The sequence below is a fragment of the Trachypithecus francoisi genome, unplaced genomic scaffold, assembly GCF_009764315.1.
Source record: "Trachypithecus francoisi isolate TF-2019V2 unplaced genomic scaffold, Tfra_2.0 Lachesis_group3, whole genome shotgun sequence".
NCBI lineage: Eukaryota > Metazoa > Chordata > Mammalia > Primates > Cercopithecidae > Trachypithecus > Trachypithecus francoisi.
The window spans coordinates 37,350,861-37,373,941 of record NW_022681468.1 but is presented as its reverse complement, the minus strand read 5'-3'; the positions used below and the strand labels follow the sequence as shown (position 1 = coordinate 37,373,941).

Here is a 23,081-nt window from a genome sequence, read left to right as displayed (position 1 = left end):
AGATGCCCTCCAACAATAGCAGTGCTCCCTCTTAGAAAGGGCTGTCAGTAAACTTGAACCTCCCTGGAGCCCTTGGAAAATGGCCAAGCCACTGAGTTCTCCGAACCCAGGGGAGGCTGGTCTGCTGTGCTCACTGCCATTCCCTCCCAGTCCTGCCAGCTCTTCATCAACGTGCCGGTGGAAGCTGCCTCGGTGGACTACCACGTGTCCTTGGCTCAGACCGCACTGCAGGTCTGCCTGGTTCACCCCGAGCTGCAGAGTGAGATCTATTGCCAACTCATGAAGCAGACCAGCTGCCGCCCGCCTCAGAAGTACTCCCTCATGCAGGTAGGTATGCCAGGGGTAGAGCAGCTGACAGAAGCCATTGGCAAGGGCTGCCAGGTGGGAAAGGTGGGAGGAGGTGACTGGACAGGCATACTGTGAGCCCAGCCAGTGGCCAGCCTCCGTATTCCAAGCTGCATCAGTACAGCTGAGCTGTCTGTGCACAGACGGTTGATTGCATTCTGGACACAGCCTGACCAAGCTGGCTGTCCCAGCACCCACAGCAAATTGGGGGCTCTGGTTTGGGGAAAGAGTGCTGAAGGCTTTGTAACTCAGGGCTATGAGGACAGGTGGTGCTGTAGGCCCAGCACTCACCCAACGCTGTCTGTGTCCCTGGCAGTGCTGGCAGCTCCTCGCTCTGTGTGCTCCACTTTTCCTGCCTCAGCATCACTTCCTCTGGTATGTCAAGCAGCAGCTCCAACGCCATGCAGATCCCAGGTGAGTGAACCTGGCCGTTTCCTCTGCCACTTGAGCATTGCCAACTGCAGCATGAATAAGAGGGATGAGAGGAGTCTAGGACAGACCAGATCACTCCTGTCCTCTGAAACCGCTCAGTGGTGGTGGAGACTTCACCCATTGCCATGTGCACAAATGGGCACGTGGGGGTCTGGGCATGCTTAAGCTTCTCTGCTTGCCAATCCGTGCATCCATGGAGGTACTGTGGCAACTCTCGCACAAAGCCACACTGCCCCCAAACTGTCCGCAAACGCTATTCTGTTGTTATGTTCTCTGGGTTCTGGAAGAAAATATCCATGCCAGCAACCTGCTATATAAAGGTCCTGAATGACAAATTAACGCCCCAGACCAGAGTCTTCAGGGCTTTTCTCACAACCTGCCCCAGCTACAGTTTTGGTCTTGGCTGAATCCGGATAGGGACCCGGGGTGCCAAAGTAGCAGGGATGAGCAGAGTCCATAATACTCCCTTCTTCTGTCTTTTTAGAAGTGAAACTGGCCAGTATGCCACCTACTGCCAGCGGGCAGTGGACCGGACCCTGCAGACTGGGGAGCGGGAAGCCAGGCCGTCACGCATGGAAGTGGTGTCCATCCTGCTGCGTAACCCCTTCCACCACTCCTTGCCCTTCAGCATCCCCGTGCACTTTACCAACGGGACTTATCAGGTGAGGAGCTGGGCGTGCTCCTTTGTCCCGAGTCTTCTCACGTCATCATCCAGAGAATACCTCTGGGCCAGGTGGATGCTAAGGCTCCTTAGGCTTGGCAGATTCTTCACTGGTGCCCCAGAAGTAGATCTTATGAACTCATTGCATGAACAGGGAAGCTGAGATGCTGACCAAGAAAGTGGCATAAGAAAGGGCCTCCAAAAGATTGTTGGTAAAGGAGGGACCCAGGTATGCCCAGTAAAATTTACAGTGGATGGGCTCACATCCCTCATGCACTGGCCCTTTGCCTATGAACACAGAAACCAACTTGCTTTGGCCTCTTGTGTTTGTCCTTGCTCCTTTCCACCTGCTGTACCCAGTCCCCTCCACCAGCCCTAGTGAGCTCCTCTTGGGAAGTTCACTCAGGGGTGGAACCCTTCTCCCGCCTCAGGTGGTTGGTTTTGACGGCTCCTCCACGGTTGATGAGTTCCTCCAGCGGCTGAACCAGGAGATAGGCATGAGAAAGCCATCCCACTCTGGCTTTGCCCTCTTCACGGACGATCCCTCGGGCAGGGACCTGGAGCACTGCCTGCAGGGAAGTGTCAAGGTGACAGCCTCCCACTGAGCCAGCTGAGCCCCTCCCTGCTCAGGGATATTGGTGGTGGGGAAAGAGCCCATTTGATGGGTGCCTGACTGTTTGGTAGCTCATTTGGTGCTGAGCCCAAGGTGCTGCCCTAGTCAGCATTTCTGTGCCATCCTAAAATGTACCTGGAGAGGGAGAAAAAAGCTGTTGTGTGCCCTTGTCTCTGGAGACAAGATCGCTACACTCCTACTTCCCTCGAGTGGCTGTGCAGCATCCAGAAGAAAAGCCTCTTCTTGGCTTAGTGTAGGGACAGCGAGGCCCCATGAAGCCGCTGCCTACATGCACCTACTGAGGCTCCCAGCTGTATGCCTGGACCCCCCGGATGTCATGTGGTACCCAGCACCTCACTTTTACGCTTTCTACCAGGGTCTATGCCATGCTTATAGGTTGAACCACACTTTTAAAGAGGCAGGTCCTTATGGTGCCCCTATAAGTAAAGGCCATTGAATGGGATTTAAGGTCAATCTTGTATTGTGGTCTGGGCTTACTGCCCTAGGGGATAAGTGTTTGTGAGAATGTGCTCTAGCACTTTGATGCATATTTGTCTCCAGTTTGTGCTTGTCTTTAACAGGACAAAGGCTTCTATGGTCTTTTAACGTTGCCTGGAAAAACTGTGCCACATACCTTCTTTGCCAATGTCTGGGTGTCTGTGAGGCTTTGTTACATGGTAGGCCTCTGGGCATATTTGTTGAAAAGGAGAATAGCAGTCAGTGGAATGGAAATGGAGCTGGTGATCAAAGGCCATGGGGCTGCCTAGCCTCTGGGGAGGCCCCTCAGCTGGTGAGGCCAGCAGGGCAGATTTCTTGCTTTATTGTTCACCCTGTCCAGGGTTCCCTCTGTTTGTGAGGGAGCCGCTGCCACCTTGGGTCCAGGAAGCATGAAGCTCCGCAGGTCAGCCTCCTGGTGGGAGGACCTTTCCTTTGTTTTCTTTGCTCTTTTGCTCTGAGTCCAGCCCTGGCTGGACCTTGATCCCTTCTCTCCTTATCAGGAAATTTTCTGACTTTCTTCTTTTGCCTTTTCAAGATCTGCGATGCCATCTCCAAGTGGGAACAAGCCATGAAGGAGCTGCACCCCGGAAAGTCTGAGGGTGGGACACGCGTTGTGAAGCTGATGTACAAGAACAGGTCCTCAGCACTGCACGAGGGTGGGGCCAAACAGGAGGGCTGCCACTGGGTGCCAGCCCATCGCCTCCTGGACTAGACACCCTATCCAGATGGGGGAGGGGCCTACAGATATAACACTGCCTGGCAGTCACTAGCTGGGGTGCAGGCTGGCTCTGCTGCTGATACTCTGTGAAACCCTGGGCAGCTCAGGCCTTCTGTCAGCCTTCTCTGTACTGCTTGTGCGTGTGTGTATATGCGCGCATGCACACACACACACATTTGCCAAGAAAACAGACCAGACCAGCCTGGGCAACATGGCAAAACCCCGCCTCTATAAAAAATACAAAAATTAGCTGGGCATGGTGGCATGCACCTGTAGTCCCAGCTACTCAGGGGGGCTGAGGTGGGAGGATCACTTAAGCCCGGGAGGTCGAGGCTGCAGTGAGCTGAGATCGCGCCACTGCACTCCAGCCTGGGCGACAGAGTGAGACCCTGCCTCAAAAAAAAGAAAAGAAAAGAAAATAGACCAACCTCATGGGATGGCTAAGTGTGTTATTTTATGAGAGTGAAATTTTGTATAAGCTCCAGCTAATTAAAGCTAAAGAGTAAGTACCTCCTATACCAATTCCAGGAAATAACAGAAGTAGACATCCTGACTTTCTATCAATTTGAGTAAGAAAATCCCATCCCTCCATCTCAGTATATCTCCAGGCAAATAGTTTCCAATAGTCTCTTGGACTCTTATCTCATCCAGTCCCTTAATCTGTAACTCCAGGTACCAGATTTCCCTTACTAAATCCAGTAAGTTTAATGGTGTCTTCAGAATGAACCATGCCCTCCTGTTGGTATGAGATGAGCATGACCTTCATCTGCTCTGTGTCATACTTGGTTATATGTTTCTGGAGGCAATACAAAATAGGCTCATAAATAGTGGGAAAAGAGTAGTTTCTCCTTTTGGAAATAAAGGTAACAGACCCAGAGAAAGCCTCATCTCTGTTTGGGATCCCTGCTGAGTCCTGGCTTTTTATTCTCTGCTCTGCAGGCTGTACTTTCGCAGTCAAGTCAAAGGGGAGACGGACCGAGAACGGCTGCTCCTTGCCTCTCAAACTAGTAGAGAGATAGTGGCAGGGAGGTTTCCTGTCAACAAGGAATTGGCTCTTGAGATGGCTGCCCTGATGGCCCAGGTAAGGTTTTGTTCAGGAAGCAGGAGAGTGGGGTTGCCAGCTTAGAATGAATGCACCATGCAACCCAAAACACAGGAAAGATTCTGCAGATCCTGTGGTGCTCAGGAGAGGGCAGCTTTGCCGTCTCTGGGATGGACAGCAGCTGACTCCTACAGAGCAGAGCTCCTCACTCACCACAGATACAGGATGCGTGCAGATGGCTGGACTTGGAATCCAGAGACTGGGTTTGAGTCCTTCCGACTGTGAGGTCTTAGCCAAGTCACTTCACTTCTCTATGCTTTAGTTTCCTTCTCAGTATACCAAAACCAAAAATACTTGGCCGGGTGCAGTGGCTCATGCCTGTAATCCCAGCACTTTGGGAGGCTGAGGTGGGCAGATCACCTGAGGTCAGGAGTTCGAGAGCAGCCTGAGCAGTGAAACCCTGTCTCTACTGAAAAAAATAAAATAAAATGTAATAAAAATTAAAATTAGCTGGGTGTGGTGGTGGACGCTTGTAATCCCAGCTAATCAGCAGGCTGAGGTCAGAGAATCGCTTGTACCCGGGAGGCGGAGGTTGCAGTGAGCCAAGATCGTGCCATTACACTACAGCCTACGCAACAAGAGCAAAACTCGGTCTCAAAACAAAACAAAACAACAACAACAACAACACCTCTGCCAGCCTCCACAGGGTTGTACTGAGTATGATACCTGGATAATGTGTGTCATGTAATAGATGTGGTAAACTTTATAAACCATCAGACCTTCTAAGTAGAATTAGGAAGAGGAACACACATTCAGATTTGGACTCTCCTTCCTGTTATATTTAGAAGGCCATCTTGTCAAAGGTATCTGGGATACCTTCATGGCTCCCATAAGAGCCATGATAAAATTGTTGGTCTTGTCTGTAATTAGTATTCCAAAGGTTCAGGTGGTGTTGCATCTCAGTAGCAATGTTCAGCTAGTAGGTAAAGGGGCATATAAGAGAGTCTGACACCTACTATATACCCACAAAAATTACAAATTAAAAATATTGTAAAAAAAGAATAAGAATCTGGATTTACATGCTGGAAAGGAAGAGGAAACAATAATAGTTGATGTTTATAATTATAAAGATAAGAATACTCTCTGGGAGGCCCTGAACTAAGCATATATGCATCCTCCATTGTAGTTTTTATTCGCACCTAATAGATGAGGAAATTGAAGCTCAGAGAGTTTAAGTAACTTGATCAGGTACACAAAGCTGGGATTTGTGCCAGGTATCCAACTCCAAAGGCCACATTTGGAACACTCTGCTGTACTCTAGGATCTGTAGCATCTTCAATTCTATAGCCCATATTTTTGGACTGGAAGCCAGAATTTCCACACTGTTTTCCCTTGTGTGCTACCAATTAACTGTGTCTTTGGAAAAGGCACTTCACCTCAGCTGCAAAATCAAAGTTTGTCAGTGATCTCTAATATTCTAGGGCCCTAAGTTTGTTTCTCTAGTGTCTATAAAACTTGAGATGAAGTGTTTTTCTAAAGTATTTTTCACATCCACTAGCACCCCACCAAGAGGGTAATAAAGTAATGGTTTATTTCACCTCTCAACAGCGCCCCCCGGCCCATCCACCGTCAGATTTTGACTAGTCTCTTCATGTGCTTCTACCACAGGTAGAATATGGGGACTTGGAGAAGCCTGCCCTGCCAGGCCCTGGAGGCACATCCCCTGCCAAGGCTCAGCATCTTCTCCAGCAGGTCCTAGACAGGTTCTACCCCAGGCGCTACAGACATGGGGCTCCCCCTGAACAGCTGAGGTAGGCAGGCTTGCAGCCACTGTGGGGAGGCCTCAGGGCTGGAATGAAGACATGTTGGCACTTCATTGGCACTATTTCTCTCCATCTGCCCACACCAGGCACCTGGCAGATACGTTGACCACAAAGTGGGCAACATTGCAAGGCTGCTCCCCTCCTGAGTGCATCCGCATCTACCTGACCGTGGCCAGGAAATGGCCTTTCTTTGGTGCTAAGCTTTTTGCTGCCCAGGTAAGTGCCCGTGGAAGGAGCTGCCCACACCCCTAGGTGTGTCCCCATCTGCTCATGTTTGAGCCATACCAGTTTGCAGCCCCTGCCTCCATACCAGTAACCACCAGGGGTCACTATCCCTCCACCATTTCTGGCCTACTGGATTTCCAGTCCAGAGCAGAACTGTGATTGCTTATCTTCATCTGTCCTTTGTTGACTGCCCCAAAAGATGTGATCAACTAATTCACACACACAGATTCAGACTTGATATAACAGCCCTCTCAAGAGTGCTTTCATTTGTTTTCAAGTTTGAAAGAACAATGTATAACCTAAAGAAATACATCTCCACTAGCTTGACATGGCATACAGGGGAATCAAATTACTTAGGCAGCAGTTAATTTCACCTCTGTATGAAGGCCAGGTGGCCAACAGTAATTTCAGAAGGAACTTTTCTTCACTGGGTGTCTGTTGTGCATAAACATTGTAGATAATTACAGCTCAAAGCTGGGCAGTGATCCTGTTTACTGAAGCCACAGATTGGAAAATGGCCATTCATTCATTCAACAAATAGTTGAGCTCCTACTATGTCCAGTGCTGGTTGTTTGAGGTTATAGGAGGTGAGAAAATCAGACACGGTCCTTGCCTTCCTGGAGTTTCCCATCTAGTGCAGGAGATATATATTCATCAAATAATCATATTCATTTTTTTCTCTATATATTTAATATATATTTATAAGCCATCGCAAGTGCTATGAAGGAGATGTACAGAAATGTTATAAAGGCATGAAACGGGGACCCACTTGGTATGGGAGCTTGGGAAAAGCTTCTGAAAAAGGCGACATGTCCAATGTCTATCTGCCTCTCTTTGGATTAAGAGAGAGGTTTTCTGGATTACCCTACTGTTCCTGGCAGTGAAAATCAGTCATTACAGGAATGTCCACTAAATAGTCACTTCCTTACTGATGGGGCCTAAAGCCACGGGACTGCATTCTTGCTTTCCTATTTCTTTTACAGCACCTAGGAGATTGGCTGAAGTCAGAAGCACTTCAGCTTGGAGACTATAGGGGGAATGCCGTGTTTCCAAGACTAGGAGAAAACCACCTGTTCCCCATTCACCTAATAGAGTGGCCAAGGCTGGCCTCTATTCTGTAGCACAGAGCTTTCCATCCAGTGTGCTGTGGCAACATGGGTGCTAGGGACACCAAAAGAATGATCGCCTCTGCCTTTGAGATGGTTAGTAGGTGACCAGAGCCCCAAGGCCAAGGGTCTCCTGTCACAAGCCGCCTTGTCTATTTTCTGCATACGCTGTACAAATACCATCTTTGTTTTCCAAGATGAAGTGGCTGGAAATTACTGCTTAGCAGATCCCTGGATGTGCCTTCTTTCTCAGAAAGTTCTTATAGTTCAAAATCTGTAACTATGGATCTATCTGATGGGTTGTTTCTGTTACCCCAGCCTGCCCAGCTGTCTTCCAAGGAGAACGCTCTGGTGTGGATTGCTGTGAATGAGGATGGTGTCAGCATCCTGGACCACAACACTATGGTATGAAAGGATGCAGGCTGCTCCCTGACCCCTCTTCTTCCTCAACATGGTCTTTCTTCTCCTCTGTGGACTCAAAAGCCTGAACCAAGTGACCATGGCTGCTCTACCCCCACTCCTGCCCAAGCACCACTGTCATCTAGTCTAGACAGTGCTTGTAGACATTCAAGATGGAGATCTCCAAATTATGACCACTTGGGAGTTCTCTTTTCCTGTGCCTAGAAGAAACAGGGGATGCTGGTTCCTAGCTCAGGGGACAGGTGGAAAGTTTCCCCAGAAATGACTGGTTCCTTTCCACAGCAAGTGCACGTCACTTACCCCTACTCTTCAGTGACAACCTTTGGTGGCTGCAGGGATGACTTCATGCTTGTGATTAGAGCTATCCCAGACAAGACCTCTGGAAAAAGCCACATTGAGAAGTTGATCTTCCGGATGGCTGCTCCCAAGGTAGGTCTGACAGCTGCTAAAACGTTCTACTCTGGCCAGATGTGGTGGGCTTGGAGCTTAGAAAGGAAACTGGGGTTATGCTAGTGCTCTACAAGAGCCCTGCCCAGATAAAATTGTTGGTCTTGTCTGTAATTAGTATTCTGAAGGTTCAGGTGGTATAGCATCTCAGTAGCAATGTTCAGCTAGTAGGTAAAGGGGCATATTCGGAGGGAACTAACTCTGGCCTAGCTACTATTATGCTCTTCACTTATTCTTTTTTATTCTCTCAAGCCCCAGCATCACGCAGTCCTCAGTTGGGTGTTTACGTGCTCTTCTCTTCCTTGCAGCAGGCCTCGAGGCAGGGCAGATTCCTCTTTAAGGTGCTCTCATGTTACCCCTAGGTTCTGCTGACCCAACACTAGCTGAAAAGTGGGACAGTCCCACAGTGCTCCCTCTTCCTTGTTGTGGGGAAGACCACAAAAAGACCTCTTTTGCTTTAGTGACTTTGTTCCTACTCAATACAGGAAGTGTTGACCAGCAAAAATAACAATTACAAAGGCTCAGGAACCTAAGTTCTGGTTTATTGTTCCTGACTCCCCTGTGATTAACTGGAAACCCTGTTGTTCTCCACTTTTTAATCCTAAAGTTAGAGTTTGCCAAACCTACTCCTGCTTTAATACCACCCCTGCCAAAGGGGAGGATCTCCAGATCCCTTTCTTAAGAAGGCCCCTTCCCTGATTGTAGAGCTAACCAGAGCAGAACACTGGGCCTCATTTTCTCAGAAAGGCACTGTGCATCTCAGAGGATCGCCAGACCAACAGGGGCCCACACCACTGGGCCTCTGAACCACACAGTAATGGTTCTCTTTGGATCTTTTCTCCCAGGTGGGTTTTTTTTTTTTTTTTTTTTTTTGAGACGGAGTCTCGCTCTGTGGCCCAGGCTGGAGTGCAGTGGCCGGATCTCAGCTCACTGCAAGCTCCGCCTCCCAGGTTTACGCCATTCTCCTGACTCAGCCTCCCGAGTAGCTGGGACTACAGGCGCCCACCACCTCACCCAGCTTGTTTTTTGGTATTTTTTTAGTAGAGACGGGGTTTCACCGTGTTAGCCAGGGTGGTCTTGATCTCCTGACCTCGTGATCCGCCCGTCTCGGCCTCCCAAAGTGCTGGGATTACAGGCTTGAGCCACTGCGCCCGGCCCCAGGTGGGTATTTTAAGAGATTAAATAAACTGAGGCCCCAGAACTCAGTGTAAGAGACTAGTAAGTGAGAAAACCAGGATTCAAGCCAAGGCTAGTTCAATTCCTTCACATCTCTGTCCTCCTCTTAGATTGCAGAAGCTACCTTCATCATAGCCAGCTATATGAACCATTGCTCTACAACTGTGAACCCACCCACCAACCCACCCGGAGCCTGCCAGCTGTGGGAACTGGATGGACAACAGTTCTTTTCTTCTGTTTCCTGTGCTACCAAGGGGCCAGCGTTGCTGTGAATATTTCTCCTACCCGATTCTCCACCACCACTAGTGCCTCTGGATTTAGAGATATATATCCTAGGGTATGATACTACTGTGATGGGTCTAACAGCCCCCCACCACTGTTGTTCTGTGAAATGTGTATTTTAGTGTCTGTGAAGCCTTTATTCTCTAGGTGCCTTACAAGGTTTCAGGGCTCAACTTTTAAAAATCTAGAGGCAGTGTTAAAACCACTTATTCCTTTTTTCATAAGAAGAACGACTCTGGATGCTACCCGATTCTTGACACAGACAGGGATGATCCACTCTTACTGAGGGCATCAGTGCTGTAAGTTAAGGCTTTCTGCACTAATACTCTCAAGGAAGCGAATTTTCTTTTTGGTGGGGTGGGGGACACAGTCTCACTATGTTGCCCAGGCTGGAGTGCAAAGGCATGATTTCGGCTCACTGCAACCTCTGCCTCCTGGGTTCAAGCAATTGTCCTGCCTCAGCCTCCTCAGTAGCTGGGATTACAGGTGTGTGCCACCATGCCCAACTAATTTTTGTATTTTTAGTAGAGACGGGGTTTCACCATGTTGGCCAGGCTGGTCTCAAACTCCTGACCTCAGGTGACCCACCCACCTTGGCCTCTCAAAGCGCTGGGATTACAGACATGAGCCAACGTGCCCAGCCCGGAAGCTAATTTTTTAATATTGTATATGGTCTTATTTATACTTGAAGTTTTCTGAACGTCACTAAACAGGATAGGACTAAAATTTCTAATTCTCCTACACTGTCAGAAGCCTAGAACTCACTAAACTGGGCTGCCTTGCCCAAATGGGAAAGGTGCTGGCAGAGCTGGAGAAAAAAGAATAGACTCACTTTTCCCCATTATTGGTATGTACGCATTGGTACAGCCCCTTCTGTGGCAGTCTTTGCAGGGTAACATGCTATCCCTGCTAAGATTCAAGCTGTTTTCCTCACGCTGGACTGTAGGCCAAACCCAGTACCACACAATGTGCAAGCAAGGGCAGGGGGTAGGTCCAATCTGACCCCTCCCTGTCTCATTTTAACGACTGGACAGGGCTCGGTGAAGGCTGTGTTCACTATAATGGGCCATCATTTGTTTCCTTGTTCTTGTAAAAGACTAAGCAAATGCACTCTGCTTTTTGCTGCTATAAGACTACCAAAAATGAGTCAGAAACACAGAAGACTATTTCAGGCATGTGGGCCTGGATATGCTCCTTAAGACTTCTGGCAAACTTCTGCTGGGAATTAGTTTGAGGGTGAGGGTACGTATGTGACACTTGCCCTAGCCTACGAGTAGCAGCTAAAAGAAAGTTTCTTGCATCCTTTGCCTTACTGATAATACCATAATCCCCCTCAATTCAGACCTTCTAATTGAGTGCAGAGGAGACTAGACAGTCTCCTCTAGACAGGGTGTAGACACACCCTCCCCTAACAAAAACAAAATGAAAGAGTTCATACACTGATTTTCCAACATCTAAGAAACTGAGTTTTGTTTCCTAGCTCTAAGGCAGCCTTACTATCTGTCAATAAGGTGCTGAAAACTGTATATTTACCAGTAGCACCCAAAACCAAGCCCTTAATCCCAACAATGTGTGTATATTGTGCATAGCAAAAACTGTGAGGCTGGAACTAGTTTATCTGAAGACCTCAGCTGCTATAAGCTTCTCCTCTTTCACCCTGTAAACTGACAAGCATGAGGAAAAAAGGAGCACATCCAAGTCTCTGCCTCTCTTAAATGTACTTGACTGTGCAAGGCAAGTAGTTTTACAGCCATTTCTGTTCACACCTTTCACCCCAGGATTTGGGGATCTAGCTGAGACATTTCTACCTCGAACAAGTCACATATACCACAGGTTCCTGAATAATTCCTGCAGGGCTGGTGACAGACGTAACAGCTCTGGTTTTATAATATCTTGGGTGTCTCTAAGGCCAATAAGAATAACATTATCTACCCAGAGAGTTTAAAAGAGAAGTAGGAGTCCGAAGGAAGGGAAAACAAGAATGGAGCTGTGTTCACACTGAATTTGGGGTCAATCTATTTCCCCCACCCTCTCTCCTCCCCAACCCTTCAGGAATCCTCCTTTAGTTTATTAATTTTATACAGAAGAAACTGCCTTAGAAACAAAGGATTCAATAATTTGCTTATTTATTCTTTGTTAACATGAGAGTCCCGTGTCTGAAAACCAAAGTCAAATTTCTGTGTGGCCTTTTGTCTCATCCCTCTTGGCAAAAGTAGCTTTTGAACAGATTTTAAAAAATTGCTAAGTAACAGAAAAGTATTAATGTGCTTGACACCATGACTGAAATACCATGATCTTGTTTGTCAATAAAAAGCAGCTATCTGTGAACCAGGTAACTGTGTGTTTTGGAAGAAGATCTGTTTATTAAGAGTAAATAAGCCCTGTACAGAACACGGCGCTAGGTTGACAGACTCACCTTTTGTAGGACATTTCTTCCTGCTAACCAGTACGTGGCGGGCTTGTTTTTTTTGTAACTTTACACAAGGGGTAATATTGGAAAATACACCTTTCTCAAGACATCTGACGTCAGATTCCCATTGTTTTGCTTCACAATCATCAACAAAGTAAACCTGAACATGGTTAGCAATTTCACAAAATGTTCTTTGCTGACATTACTTTTGACATACTGTGTCAAAATTCTTAAGGTCTCCCCTCCTTTGGTAAAGTAGGCAAAACCTTACAAGGAAAACACTACAGTACATGGAAATACACTGAGTTAGATTTCCAGTCACCTGCTCTATGGCTCTGAGATGCACTACACCGATAATGGTTCCTAGGACTGTGTCCACCTGATGGTTTAGAGTACAGAAAACCAGCCCCTATGGTTTAAGAGTCATCTCCCATGGAAGACAATGCTGGCCTTCTGAACGCTGAGGCTCATGGGCTTGTTGATGTGGCTTTCTGGTGTGCCAGGATCTCCTGGCAGCTCCTGTATACTTCAATCAAGCAGTCCAGCCGGGGCTTAGCACTCTGAATTCCAAAGGGGAGAAATGCAGAGTCAAAGTGAACATAAGGGAGTACAGTAGAGATGCATCAACTTGCAACTTTTTTTTGAGACAGAGTTTCGTTCTGTCGCCCAGGCTGGAGTGCAGTGGTACAATCTCGGCTCACTGCAACCTCCGCCTCCCAGGTTCAAGCAGTTCTCCTGCTTCATCCTCCTGAGTAGCTGGGATTACAGGTGCTCGCCACCACATCCAGTGGCACAATCTCGGCTCACTGCAACCTCTGCATCCTGGGTTCAAATGATTCTTGTGTCTCAGCCTCCTGAGTAGCTGGGATTACAGGCACGAACCACCATGCCCAGCTAATTTTTGTATTTTTAGTAGAGACAGGGTTTCACCATGTTGGCCAGGCTGCTCTTAAACTCCTGGCCTTAAGTGATCCGCCCACCTCGGCCTCCTAAAGTGCTGGGATTACAGGCTTGAGCCACGGTGCTGGGCCCACATGCAACTTCAATCTCTCACCCACATTAAGGGGTATAAATGGCACAGCACTGAGCTCAGGGAGTTAAGTTTAGGCCTCAGCACACCTTGCTGGGAAGAGTCCCAGCTAGGCTCACAGCCCAGCTTGTGAATTGTGTGAGGTGGGAGATCAAATGATAGCTTTTTAATCTAAGTTTCATGAACTCCATCTCTAAGAGTAAGCAAAGAGGAAAAACAAAATGGACCCTTGAGAAATGTCACACGTAAAATAGTCCTCAAAGACAAGAAGGGCAGTTTAATATGTAAATATTGAAAAATGTTTTGTACAATGAAATGTAATAATTACCAAAATTAAAAGAAAAACCACAGAATGGGAAAAATATATGTGAAAGTATGTTTAATAAAAGTATACTACGTAAAATACATAAAGACTGTTAAAAATATATAAAAACAGGTACAATACATAATATTCAGATTCTTCTTGACTAACAGAGAAGATAGGTAGTTTAAAACAAGAGGAAATACTGATAGGTAATACAAGGAAATATGAAAAGCCTATCATTTAAAGAGATACAAATTTACCTATTTAAAATGCCTTTACCTATATATTAAGCTAAAAAAGCTAAATCCACTATTAGCCAGGATGGTAGAAAAAGAAGTACAAAAGCCCCAAAGTATGGTAATGTTGTCCAATCTCCAGAGCCCCATCTTAAACACTAGAAATCTATAAAACTATTCATAAGCTTTAATAAAATAATTTTTAATTATAATGCAAAATAATATTTTAGCTTAGCTATCTTAAATCCTTTGTGAAAAAGGTCAGTGAGGCAGGGTTAACTGTATACATAAATACGTGCATAAATACCTACCTCTAAGATAATTTACTTCGTAATTTATTATGTTTGTATAATTTTTGTCTTGTTCTTTGAGTGGATCTCTGTCACCCAGGCTGAGTATAGTGGCATGATCACAGCTCACTGCAGCCTTGACCTCCTGGGCTCAAGCAATCCTCCCACCTCAGCTTCCTGAGTAGCTGGGACCACAGATGTGTGCCACCACGCTCAGCTAATTTTGGTATTTTTTGTAGAGATGGGGGTTTTACCATGTTGCCCAGGCTGGTCTCGAACTCCTGAGCTCAAGCGATCTGCCTGCCTCAGCCTCCCAAAGTGTTGGGATTACAGGCGTGAGCCACTGCACCAGCTGATAAGTGGTTTTTTTTTGTAAGAGCAAAAAAAAAAAACTCCGGGCAGGATTTTAAAAGGTGGCAAGAGTGGCTAAATAAACTGACATTTCAATATATTATACAATATAGTTATTTAAAATAATAAATATAATGGCCTTTGTAGGACACATACATATTATTTACAAAGTAAGACACACAATAGCGTACAATGTGAGATCAATGACCTCTATCTAAAAAACTGTACATTAGTAGACTGACAGAATCAAAGTAGAGGAATAGTGATTTGTAGGCAGAGGTTGCTATATATTTGATTGTGCTCTTTAAAATGTGCATGAGGCGAGGTGTGCTGGCTCATGTTTGTAATCCCTACACTTTGGGAGACTGAGGCAGGAGAATTGCTTGAACTCAGGAGTTCAAGATCAGCCTAGGCAACATGGCAAGACCTCATCGCTACTAAAAAGAAAAAAAAAAGTTAGCCAGGTGTGGTGGTGCACACCTGTAGTCCCAAGTACTCAGGAGACTGAGGCAGGAGGATTTCTTGAGCCTAGGAGGCGGGGGCTGCAATGAGTGACGATCACACCACTGCACTCCAGCCTAGGTGACAAAGTAAGACTCTGTCTCATAAAATAAAATAAAATAATAAAATATGCATGAATAATATTTTTAAGGACTATATTTGCCTCAGAGAGGAACTTCTCAAATAACTGAAATCCTAATTATCACTCAAAACAGCTGTCAGTTGTCTTCCACTACTCTGAAAAAAGGAATTTACATTCCTACTGAAAAGGTTGAGGATTAATTGGAGAACAGTAAAAGTGTTCTATGCTCACCTGGAAGACGGGTACTACTTGGGATATCCCATGTGGTTCCACTGGATCCTTCAATAAGATGCAGAGGTAGTAAATCACCTTCTGCTGTAAGAAAATACATCAAATAGCAAACTCTAAGTGAAACTCATTTTGCATTCTTTTTTTCTTTTTCTTTTTCTTTTTTTGAGACAGTCTCACTCTGTTGCCCAAGCTGGAGTACAGTGGCACACTCTTGGCTCACTGCAACCTCCACCTCCCGGGTTCAAGCAATTCTCCTGCCTCAGCCTCCCAAGTAGCTGGGATTACAGGTGCTTGCCACCATGCCTGGCTAATTTTTTGTGTTTTCAGTAGAGATGGGGTTTCACCACGTTGGCCAGGCTGGTCTGGAACTCCCGACCTCAGGTGATCCGCCCGCCTTGGCCTCCCAAAGTGCTGGGATTACAGGCGTGAGCCACTGCGCCTGGCCACATTCTTTTTTTCTAAGGGAAGGCTCAACGCTTTTTCACAAATGGTTAAGTAGTAGAACACTTGATAGCTTTTGAAGTGGGAGAAAAGTATATTCTCGTTCTTTAAATGAAAAAAGACAGGGCCAGGCGTAGCGGCTCAAGCCTCTAAACTGAACACTTGGGGAGGCCACAGCAGGAGGAGGGCTTGAGCCCAGGAATTCAAGACCAGCCTAGGCAACATAGTGAGACTCCATCTCTATAAAAAATAGAAAAAACGAGCTAAGCATGGTGGTGCGTGCCTGTAGTCCCAGCTACTCAGGAGGCTGAGGTGGGAGGATGGCTTGAGCCTGGGAAGTTGAGGCTGCAGTGAGCTGTGATTGAGCCGCTACACTCCAGCCTGGGTAACAGACAGGGTCTCACAAAAAAAGAAAAAAGAAAGAAAGAGAAGGAAAAAATGCCAGTAATAATTTTGGAGTTGGTCTTGAAGATAAAGTTGAAATGCTAATTCTCTATCCATGAAAACCTGCTGCATCTCTTTAAAAATAAGGAGATTTACCTTTTACATATAAGTCTCACTTTTATGGTTTATAGACATGCCAGCCAAAAAGAAAACTCTAGTACTATAAGTACTAGAGCAGAGGATCCTCATGTTTAATTCTGTGACATCAAGTACTTTAGGTATTAAGGCTCGGTATAGATCTGGGAACACCGTATGGGCTGGCTACCTCCTCCAGAGAGGACTGTAATACTACCTTTTAAATACTTACCATGTAAATAGCCTCATTGATGACAATATCCTTGACCTTGCCCATTTCTATGAAGGTAGTGCTTTCTTTGCCTGAAGCATAAGATGAAGTCATCTGAATGCCAAGGGAATCAATGATTAACAGAGTCTCCTGATCAATCTTCACAAAATGGAGATAACCAAGCAGACCTAAGAGGGTGATGAAGATGGCAGCAGAGAGGATCATGCTGTTCTGAAGAGAGAGCCAGACACAGGCAGTAAGATTACCAAGTGGTACCAGTCAACTCCAGGCAAAGAGGAAAAAAGCCTTTCTTCTCTTGTCAGATGAGGGGAACATGCATGGAGGAAAAGGAAATTGCTTTTATTTGGGTTCTGAGGTGCTACAAAAGTATACAGTGAAACAGATCCACACAACAAATGGATAGGTCTGGGGAAAACCTCCATCAGCAAAATGTCCACCATCACAGCAATGCTGTGATGCTGTGTGATGCTGTCCATCATCACAGCAATCTCAGAAACTTTTTTTTCCAAAATTCCAAATTAAGGGCCCAAATCAACTGAATGCAGTAGCTTGCACTTGTAATTCCAGCTACTAGGGAGACTGAGGCAGGAGGATCACTTGAGCCCAGGAATTCAAGGCTGCAGTGAGCTATGATCATACAACTGCACTCTAGCTTGGGTACCAGAATAAGACACTGTATCTTTAAAAAAAGAAAGGACCCAGCCAGGCGTAGTGGCTCACGCCTGTAACCCTAGCACTTCTGGAGGCCAAGGCAGGCGGATCACAAGGTCAAGAGACTGAGACCATCCTGGCCAACATGGTGAAACCCCGTCTCAACTAAAATTACAAAAATTAGCTGGATATGTGGCATGCGCCTCTAGTCCCAGCTACTCCGGAGGCTGAGGCAGCAGGATTACTTGAACCAGGGAGGTGGAGGTTGCAGTGAGCCGAGATCGCATCACTGCACTCCAGCCTGATGACAGAGTGAGACTCAAAAAAAAAAAAAAAAAGGACCCCAAATCTTTTCCTTTCACACTCCCTCAGCAGAATACAGGAGGGAGCTATGTCCTGATAAACCCATGAAAATGCATTTAATATTGAGTTCTAGCACTCAAATGAAAAATTAAAATTAAAAAATGTACTTAATACACCTATCAAGCATCAGAGCTTAGCCTAGCCTATGTTAAACGTGCTCAGAACACTTATATTAGCCTACAGTTGGGCAAATCATGTAACACAAAACCTGATTTTATAGTAACGTGTGGAAAATCTCACCTAATTTATTAAATGCTATACTTGAAAGTGAAAAACAATGTTTGTATGGGTACTTGAAGTACCGTGTGTATTGTTTCTGCATCATCCTAAAGTCAAAAAAATCCTAAGTCAAACCATCATAAGTTGGGAACCATCTGTGTATACAGTGCAAAACCATAGACTGAACAATTATAAAGTGCTTAGCACAGTGTAGCAGATACTACGGCTTGCCTAATAAACAGCCACCCACCAGCCCCAGTTGAACTGTGAGTGAATCATGATTAGTTCCCACCCCTTCTGCCAATGACTGGTTTTAAAATGGGCATGTGACACAACTCTGGCCAATGAGATGTGAGGGGAGATCTGCTGGAGGGGCTTCCGGAAAACATGAATTCATCTTTAAAACTCTACAGAAGAGATGTTCCCTTCATCATGAGGTTTAGATACCTGGAACTACTACGGCCTCTACAAGACCCAGTGGAGAGCTAGTAGAGGACAACTAGAGGACGCTAAGGGTGGAAGTGCAGTTTCTGCACTTGGAGGACCAGGTGGAGGACAAGTAGGGCACACTAAGTGTGTCAGCAGTAAGATGACAAGAGCCAGAATCAAATGAGTCTGTATATGAACTCTGGAGCCCTCCTACCTTATGACTTCTTGTTAACAGAAAAGGTCCTGATCTCTTAAGGCTATTTTATTTGTTCTGTGTTACTTACAGTTGACTAAGTGATGTGTTAAGGACTCAAAAAATGGTATATATTATTTATTCCCTTGATTCTAAGACAAATGTACAATCTTTAACATTTCTGAAGTTAAAATGTGTTATCCTATTGGTGTGTGTTTCTTTCATGTGGGATTGTTTTATCTTTTTTCCCAGAAGCTTGCATTCATTCATTCATTCATTCATTCAAGACCGAGTTTCGCTCATGTTTCCCTGACTGGAGTGCAGTGGTGTGATCTTGCCTCATTGCAACCTTCACCTCTCGGGTTCAAGCGATTCTCCAGCCTCAGCCTCCCTAGTAACTGGGATTACAGGCACCCGCCACCATGCCCAGCTAATTTTTTTTTGTATTTTTAGTAGAGACGGGGTTTCACTATGTTGGCCCAGCTGGTCTCGAACTCCTGACCTCAGGTGATCCAACCGCCTCAACCTCCCAAAGTGCTGGGATTACAGGCGTGAGCCATTGCACCCGGCAAAGCTGATTTAGAAGGCTGGCGCGGGAAAAAAAAATATTGATGACCTAGAATCAAAGAAATTTTGTAATTTTGGACTGCATTCCTTGAGGGCAGGAAGTGTCTTATTATTCTTTGCACTAACAAGACACTCTCCTTTATCTACCTCTGGTCAGGTTCCTCTAAGCTCTCTAGGCCCTGACCTTGACATCTCTGTTGGGCCTGCACTACCCACCCAGTTGTAGCAAGAATCTTGCTGAATCAGTTTAGAAACAACTCCCACCCTTGGTATTTGATCAGCCTGGCCTGCCTTCAGCAAGAATCCTGTCAAGTCAATGTAGCCAGAATCCCATCTTGCCCCTGATGTTTCCTTTGGGTAATTTTCTATCCACTGACTCCCACCCTGCTCCTTGGCTATATATAAATCTCCAGTTTTCCATGCTGTATTTGGAACTGAGGAAATTTGGAATTCTATACTGAAGTCTCTTTTCCCCTACTGTAGTAGTTCCTGAATAAAACCTGGTTTTTTACCACTTCAACCACTCACTAGCTCTGGTTTTCTTTGATGGTCTCTTTCTACTTCTTTATACTTAAACCATAGTGTTAGATCAGGGATCTGCAAATTATTTGGGCCTGTGGTCTGGTTTTGTCTGGCCCATCTCAAGCAAAGAATGATTTTTAAGTTTTCACAGGGTTGTAGAAAGAAAGAAAAGAATATTATGAGACAGACCCCACAGAACCTGCTATATTTACTATCTAGTCTTTTAATGAAAATGTTTGGGCCAGGCATTGTGGCTCACGCCTATAATCCCAACACTTTGGGAGGCCAAAGCTGGGGAATCGCTTGAGGCCAGAAGTTCAAGACCAGCCTGGGCAACCTAGTGAGACCCTGTCTCTACAAAAAATACAAAAATTACCCAGGTGTGGTGGCACATGTCTGTAGTCCCAGCTACTCAGGGGGCTGAGATAAGAGGATCGCTTGAGTCCAGGAAACTGAGGCTGCAGTGAGGGGTATTCGTACCACTACACTCCAGCTTGAGCAACAGAGTGAGAACTTGTCTCAAAAAAAGGAAAGAAAGAAAAAGTTTGCTTATCTCTGTGCTAGATATTTGTTCATTGATGAATGGAGGATTCAGTACTGGGTCTCTGATGATCCAGAAAGATCTAATTTGGAGTTAATTAATTGTACTGAATAAGCATTATGAAAAATGGAGAGGAATACAATTCAGCCCTGACCCTTATAGATTTATTAGCCTACAGAAATAAATCACAGAAATAATAAATCACAGAAATAATACACAGAAAATATTCTGGAGGATACTCTGATACTGACTATAAGTGCCAAGGAAAAATTAAAAAAAAAAAAAAAGAAAAAGACATTAAAGCACACAAGAATATATCCCATCACATCCAAGGAACTAGGATTTAATTGGTGCAGGGGAGGTGGTGGTTAGTGACCAATATAATTAGTTGAAAGGGAAGGGGGAAGAACATTCCAGGTTGGAATAAACAAGGGAACAACCTGGAACTGTAATAGAACTGTGAACTTAAAAACAAGAAGGAATGAAGGGATGAAGAACAGTAAATCCTTAAGGATTTGATCATGTCAGCTTTCCAATAAGAGCAATCCATGCCCTACTATCTGCATTTTTTTCAACTTCATTTCACTGTGTAGAATTGAAACAATTCAATATTCATTTGGGTTGGGGTTAAGCTGTATATTTGAATGAATTCCTTCAATCAGATTTCTTCTCATTCCAGATATTCATTACTCTCATAAGCAGTTTTGAATAGGAAAGGTAAGAAATTTTGGCACACTGAGCCCTTAGAAAGTGTTGCAGTAGAGTTTAAAGGAAGATGCGGTCACTGAGTCCTGGGGTACTTGATGGGGTAAGCAGAGTACACCAGGATCAAAGAGATAAGTACAGAAGGGACCTGGCACAAAAACAGATTTTTGTTTTTAAATTTTGCCTAAGATAGCTATACAATGGTATAAAGGAAAAGAAAGGGTCTCAGAGTCAGAAAGCCCTGGGTTTGAAGCCCAGATCTGCCATTTACTGCTTTGAGACTTTGGATAAGTCACCCCTCTTTGTGAGCTTTGGTTTTCTTCGTTCTAGGGCTAAAGTAAGGAATTCAGTAAAGCATCTGGCACTCAGTGGGCATTTAATAAATATCTATTTCCTCCTCCTCACATGACCACACACATAGGCTATAAGAACTCAGGCTAGGCCGGGCGCGGTGGCTCACGCCTGTAATCCCAGCACTTTGGGAGGCCGAGGCGGGAGGATCACAAGGTCAGGAGATCGAGACCATCCTGGCTAACACATTGAAACCCCGGCTAACACAGTGAAACCCCGTCTCTATTAAAAATACAAAAAAATTAGCCGGGTGTGGTGGCGGGTGCCTGTAGTCCCAGCTATTCAGGAGGCCCAGGCAGGAGAATGGCAGTGAACCCAGGAGGCGGAGCTTGCAGTGAACCGAAATCGCGCTACTGCATTCCAGCCTGGGCAACAAAGCGAGACTCTGTCACAAAAAAAAAAAAAAAAAAAGAACTCAGGCTAGTACTAAAATTCAACTACACTGTAAATTAAATTTTAGGGGGCTATCAACTTAATCATCATTTTAACGGACTTACGAATAAACTTTTTTCTTTTTTTTTTTTTTGAGACAGAGTCTCCCTCTGTTGCCCAGGTGGAGTGCAGTGGCGTGATCTCGGCTCACTGCTACCTCCGCCTACCGGATTCAAGCAATTCTCCCGCCTCAGCCTCCCGAGTAGCTGGCACCGCAAGCGTGAGCCACCATGCCCAGCTAATTTTTGTATTTTTCGTAAAGACGTGGTTTCACCATGTTGGCCAGGCTGGTATCCAACTCCTGACCTCAAGTGATCCACCTGCCTCAGCCTCCCAAAGTGCTGGGATTACAGGCGTGAGGTACAGCCCTTTGCCTGAACAAACATACAGTTTAGATACAGTTAGATATAGTTTCTTACAATTAGGGCAGTCTTAATTCGGCATATTTCTACGCTAAATTACCATGCTCTGAAACATGCTTTGACAGCAAAAAAGCTAATGGATGCAGTAATAGAAACAATATCCAAGTTACAGAAATAAATAGCCCTGCTGTACTTAGCTCTGATTAGATCAATTCCGGGATAATACATTCAATTCAGGCACTACATATGAAACTAGAACTCATCCTGAAAGGGCAATTGGGATAATTCTTTTTATTTGAGAGCTGTCACAAAGTTACTGCATTTAACCCTCACAATATCATGAAGCTGGTATGGCAGGCATGAATTCTATTTTAGAGATGTAGAAAATTGAGGCTCAAAGAAAACAGGAATGAATCTGGAAATTGAGCACAGATACCACACACGTCCAAAATTTCATAATCCTTTAGAAAGTACTTGAAATTGGGGAAGGGTTTGGGAGGACAGAGGGTTAAAAAACTGCCTTGAAAAACAGAGATTAGGAAGAACGCTAACATTATCTATACACAAGGATAAACACACACACTTGTGGAGGCAAAGACAGTTTGTGGAAGTCTACATAAAGTATTGTTAGCAGTACTACTTTGAGGAGCAGAAGTGATGGACAAGGAAGACCCACTTAAGAGTTCCCTGAACTCTTGGAATTAAATTACTGCGCGCCTACACTACATAGAACACATGGAAGTTAAAGTTTTATACCGTCGTGCAAGAACTAGATGTATGCTGAGTGAACCCACCGAGCAGAGCACAGCCACGGAGGGGGAAGGTACTGTCCAGGAGCACACACTTCACTAAACGTCATTTAAAGAGCTGTCCAGCAGCGGAATGTCGTCCCCAGAACCCGTGAGTTCCCGCCCTTCTATCATTGTAGGAGGGGCCGAGCAGAGGTCTGGGCTCGACCAAAGACCCCAAAGACACTCCCAAAGCCGAACCCCCTCCTTCGAGCGCGGGGAGGGGCCGACTTGCCCTTACCTCGCAGAGGGTGAAGAGTCCGTAGGCCGCCAGCCACACCGTGCAGGTGACAGCGGTGAGCGAACGCAGCGAGAGCCGAGGGCACCTGAGGCAGAATTCCCGGCAGGACGGGGAGTAGTAGCGGCGCTGCAGGGCCAGGCGGCCGCCGCAGATATCCGAAAAGCTCCGCTCATCCTCCATGACGCCCCCACTCGGCCGCCCGCACCGCACCGCGCGGCGCTCCACGGCGATCGCCCACCCTAGGCGTCCCGCCCGCTCCAGACCCGCTTCCGGCAGCCGCGTCACCACGCCCCGCCCTAAGC

The 23,081-nt window shown here is 45.8% G+C and overlaps 2 protein-coding genes across 6 annotated transcripts in view; one reads left to right on the top strand and one right to left on the bottom strand.

Annotated features, from left to right (window-relative positions):
- Positions 1 to 10,238, top strand: part of PLEKHH1 (pleckstrin homology, MyTH4 and FERM domain containing H1) — a 54,469-nt gene extending 44,231 nt beyond the window's left edge. For both annotated transcript variants that reach the window (XM_033187653.1, XM_033187652.1), the window contains 11 exons: positions 151 to 327; positions 662 to 759; positions 1,262 to 1,439; positions 1,870 to 2,025; positions 3,085 to 3,185; positions 4,207 to 4,348; positions 5,978 to 6,120; positions 6,219 to 6,348; positions 7,782 to 7,868; positions 8,166 to 8,312; positions 9,617 to 10,238. In XM_033187653.1, coding sequence (XP_033043544.1) covers positions 151 to 327; positions 662 to 759; positions 1,262 to 1,439; positions 1,870 to 2,025; positions 3,085 to 3,185; positions 4,207 to 4,348; positions 5,978 to 6,120; positions 6,219 to 6,348; positions 7,782 to 7,868; positions 8,166 to 8,312; positions 9,617 to 9,778 — 1,521 coding nt within the window. In that variant the 3' untranslated portion in view covers positions 9,779 to 10,238. The remainder of the gene's footprint in view (positions 1 to 150; positions 328 to 661; positions 760 to 1,261; positions 1,440 to 1,869; positions 2,026 to 3,084; positions 3,186 to 4,206; positions 4,349 to 5,977; positions 6,121 to 6,218; positions 6,349 to 7,781; positions 7,869 to 8,165; positions 8,313 to 9,616) is intronic.
- Positions 1 to 23,081, bottom strand: part of PIGH (phosphatidylinositol glycan anchor biosynthesis class H) — a 43,204-nt gene extending 20,123 nt beyond the window's left edge. The window contains exons 1-4 of one of the 4 annotated variants that reach the window (XM_033187655.1): positions 22,780 to 23,081; positions 16,416 to 16,625; positions 15,224 to 15,304; positions 11,893 to 12,758 (exon numbers count right to left, since the gene is read on the bottom strand). In XM_033187655.1, coding sequence (XP_033043546.1) covers positions 12,666 to 12,758; positions 15,224 to 15,304; positions 16,416 to 16,625; positions 22,780 to 22,959 — 564 coding nt within the window. In that variant the 5' untranslated portion in view covers positions 22,960 to 23,081 and the 3' untranslated portion in view covers positions 11,893 to 12,665. Of the gene's footprint in view, positions 1 to 11,892; positions 12,759 to 15,223; positions 15,308 to 16,415; positions 16,626 to 22,779 lie in introns of those variants that run through there. The other 3 variants (XM_033187654.1, XM_033187656.1, XM_033187657.1) reach the window with 3 other exon arrangements.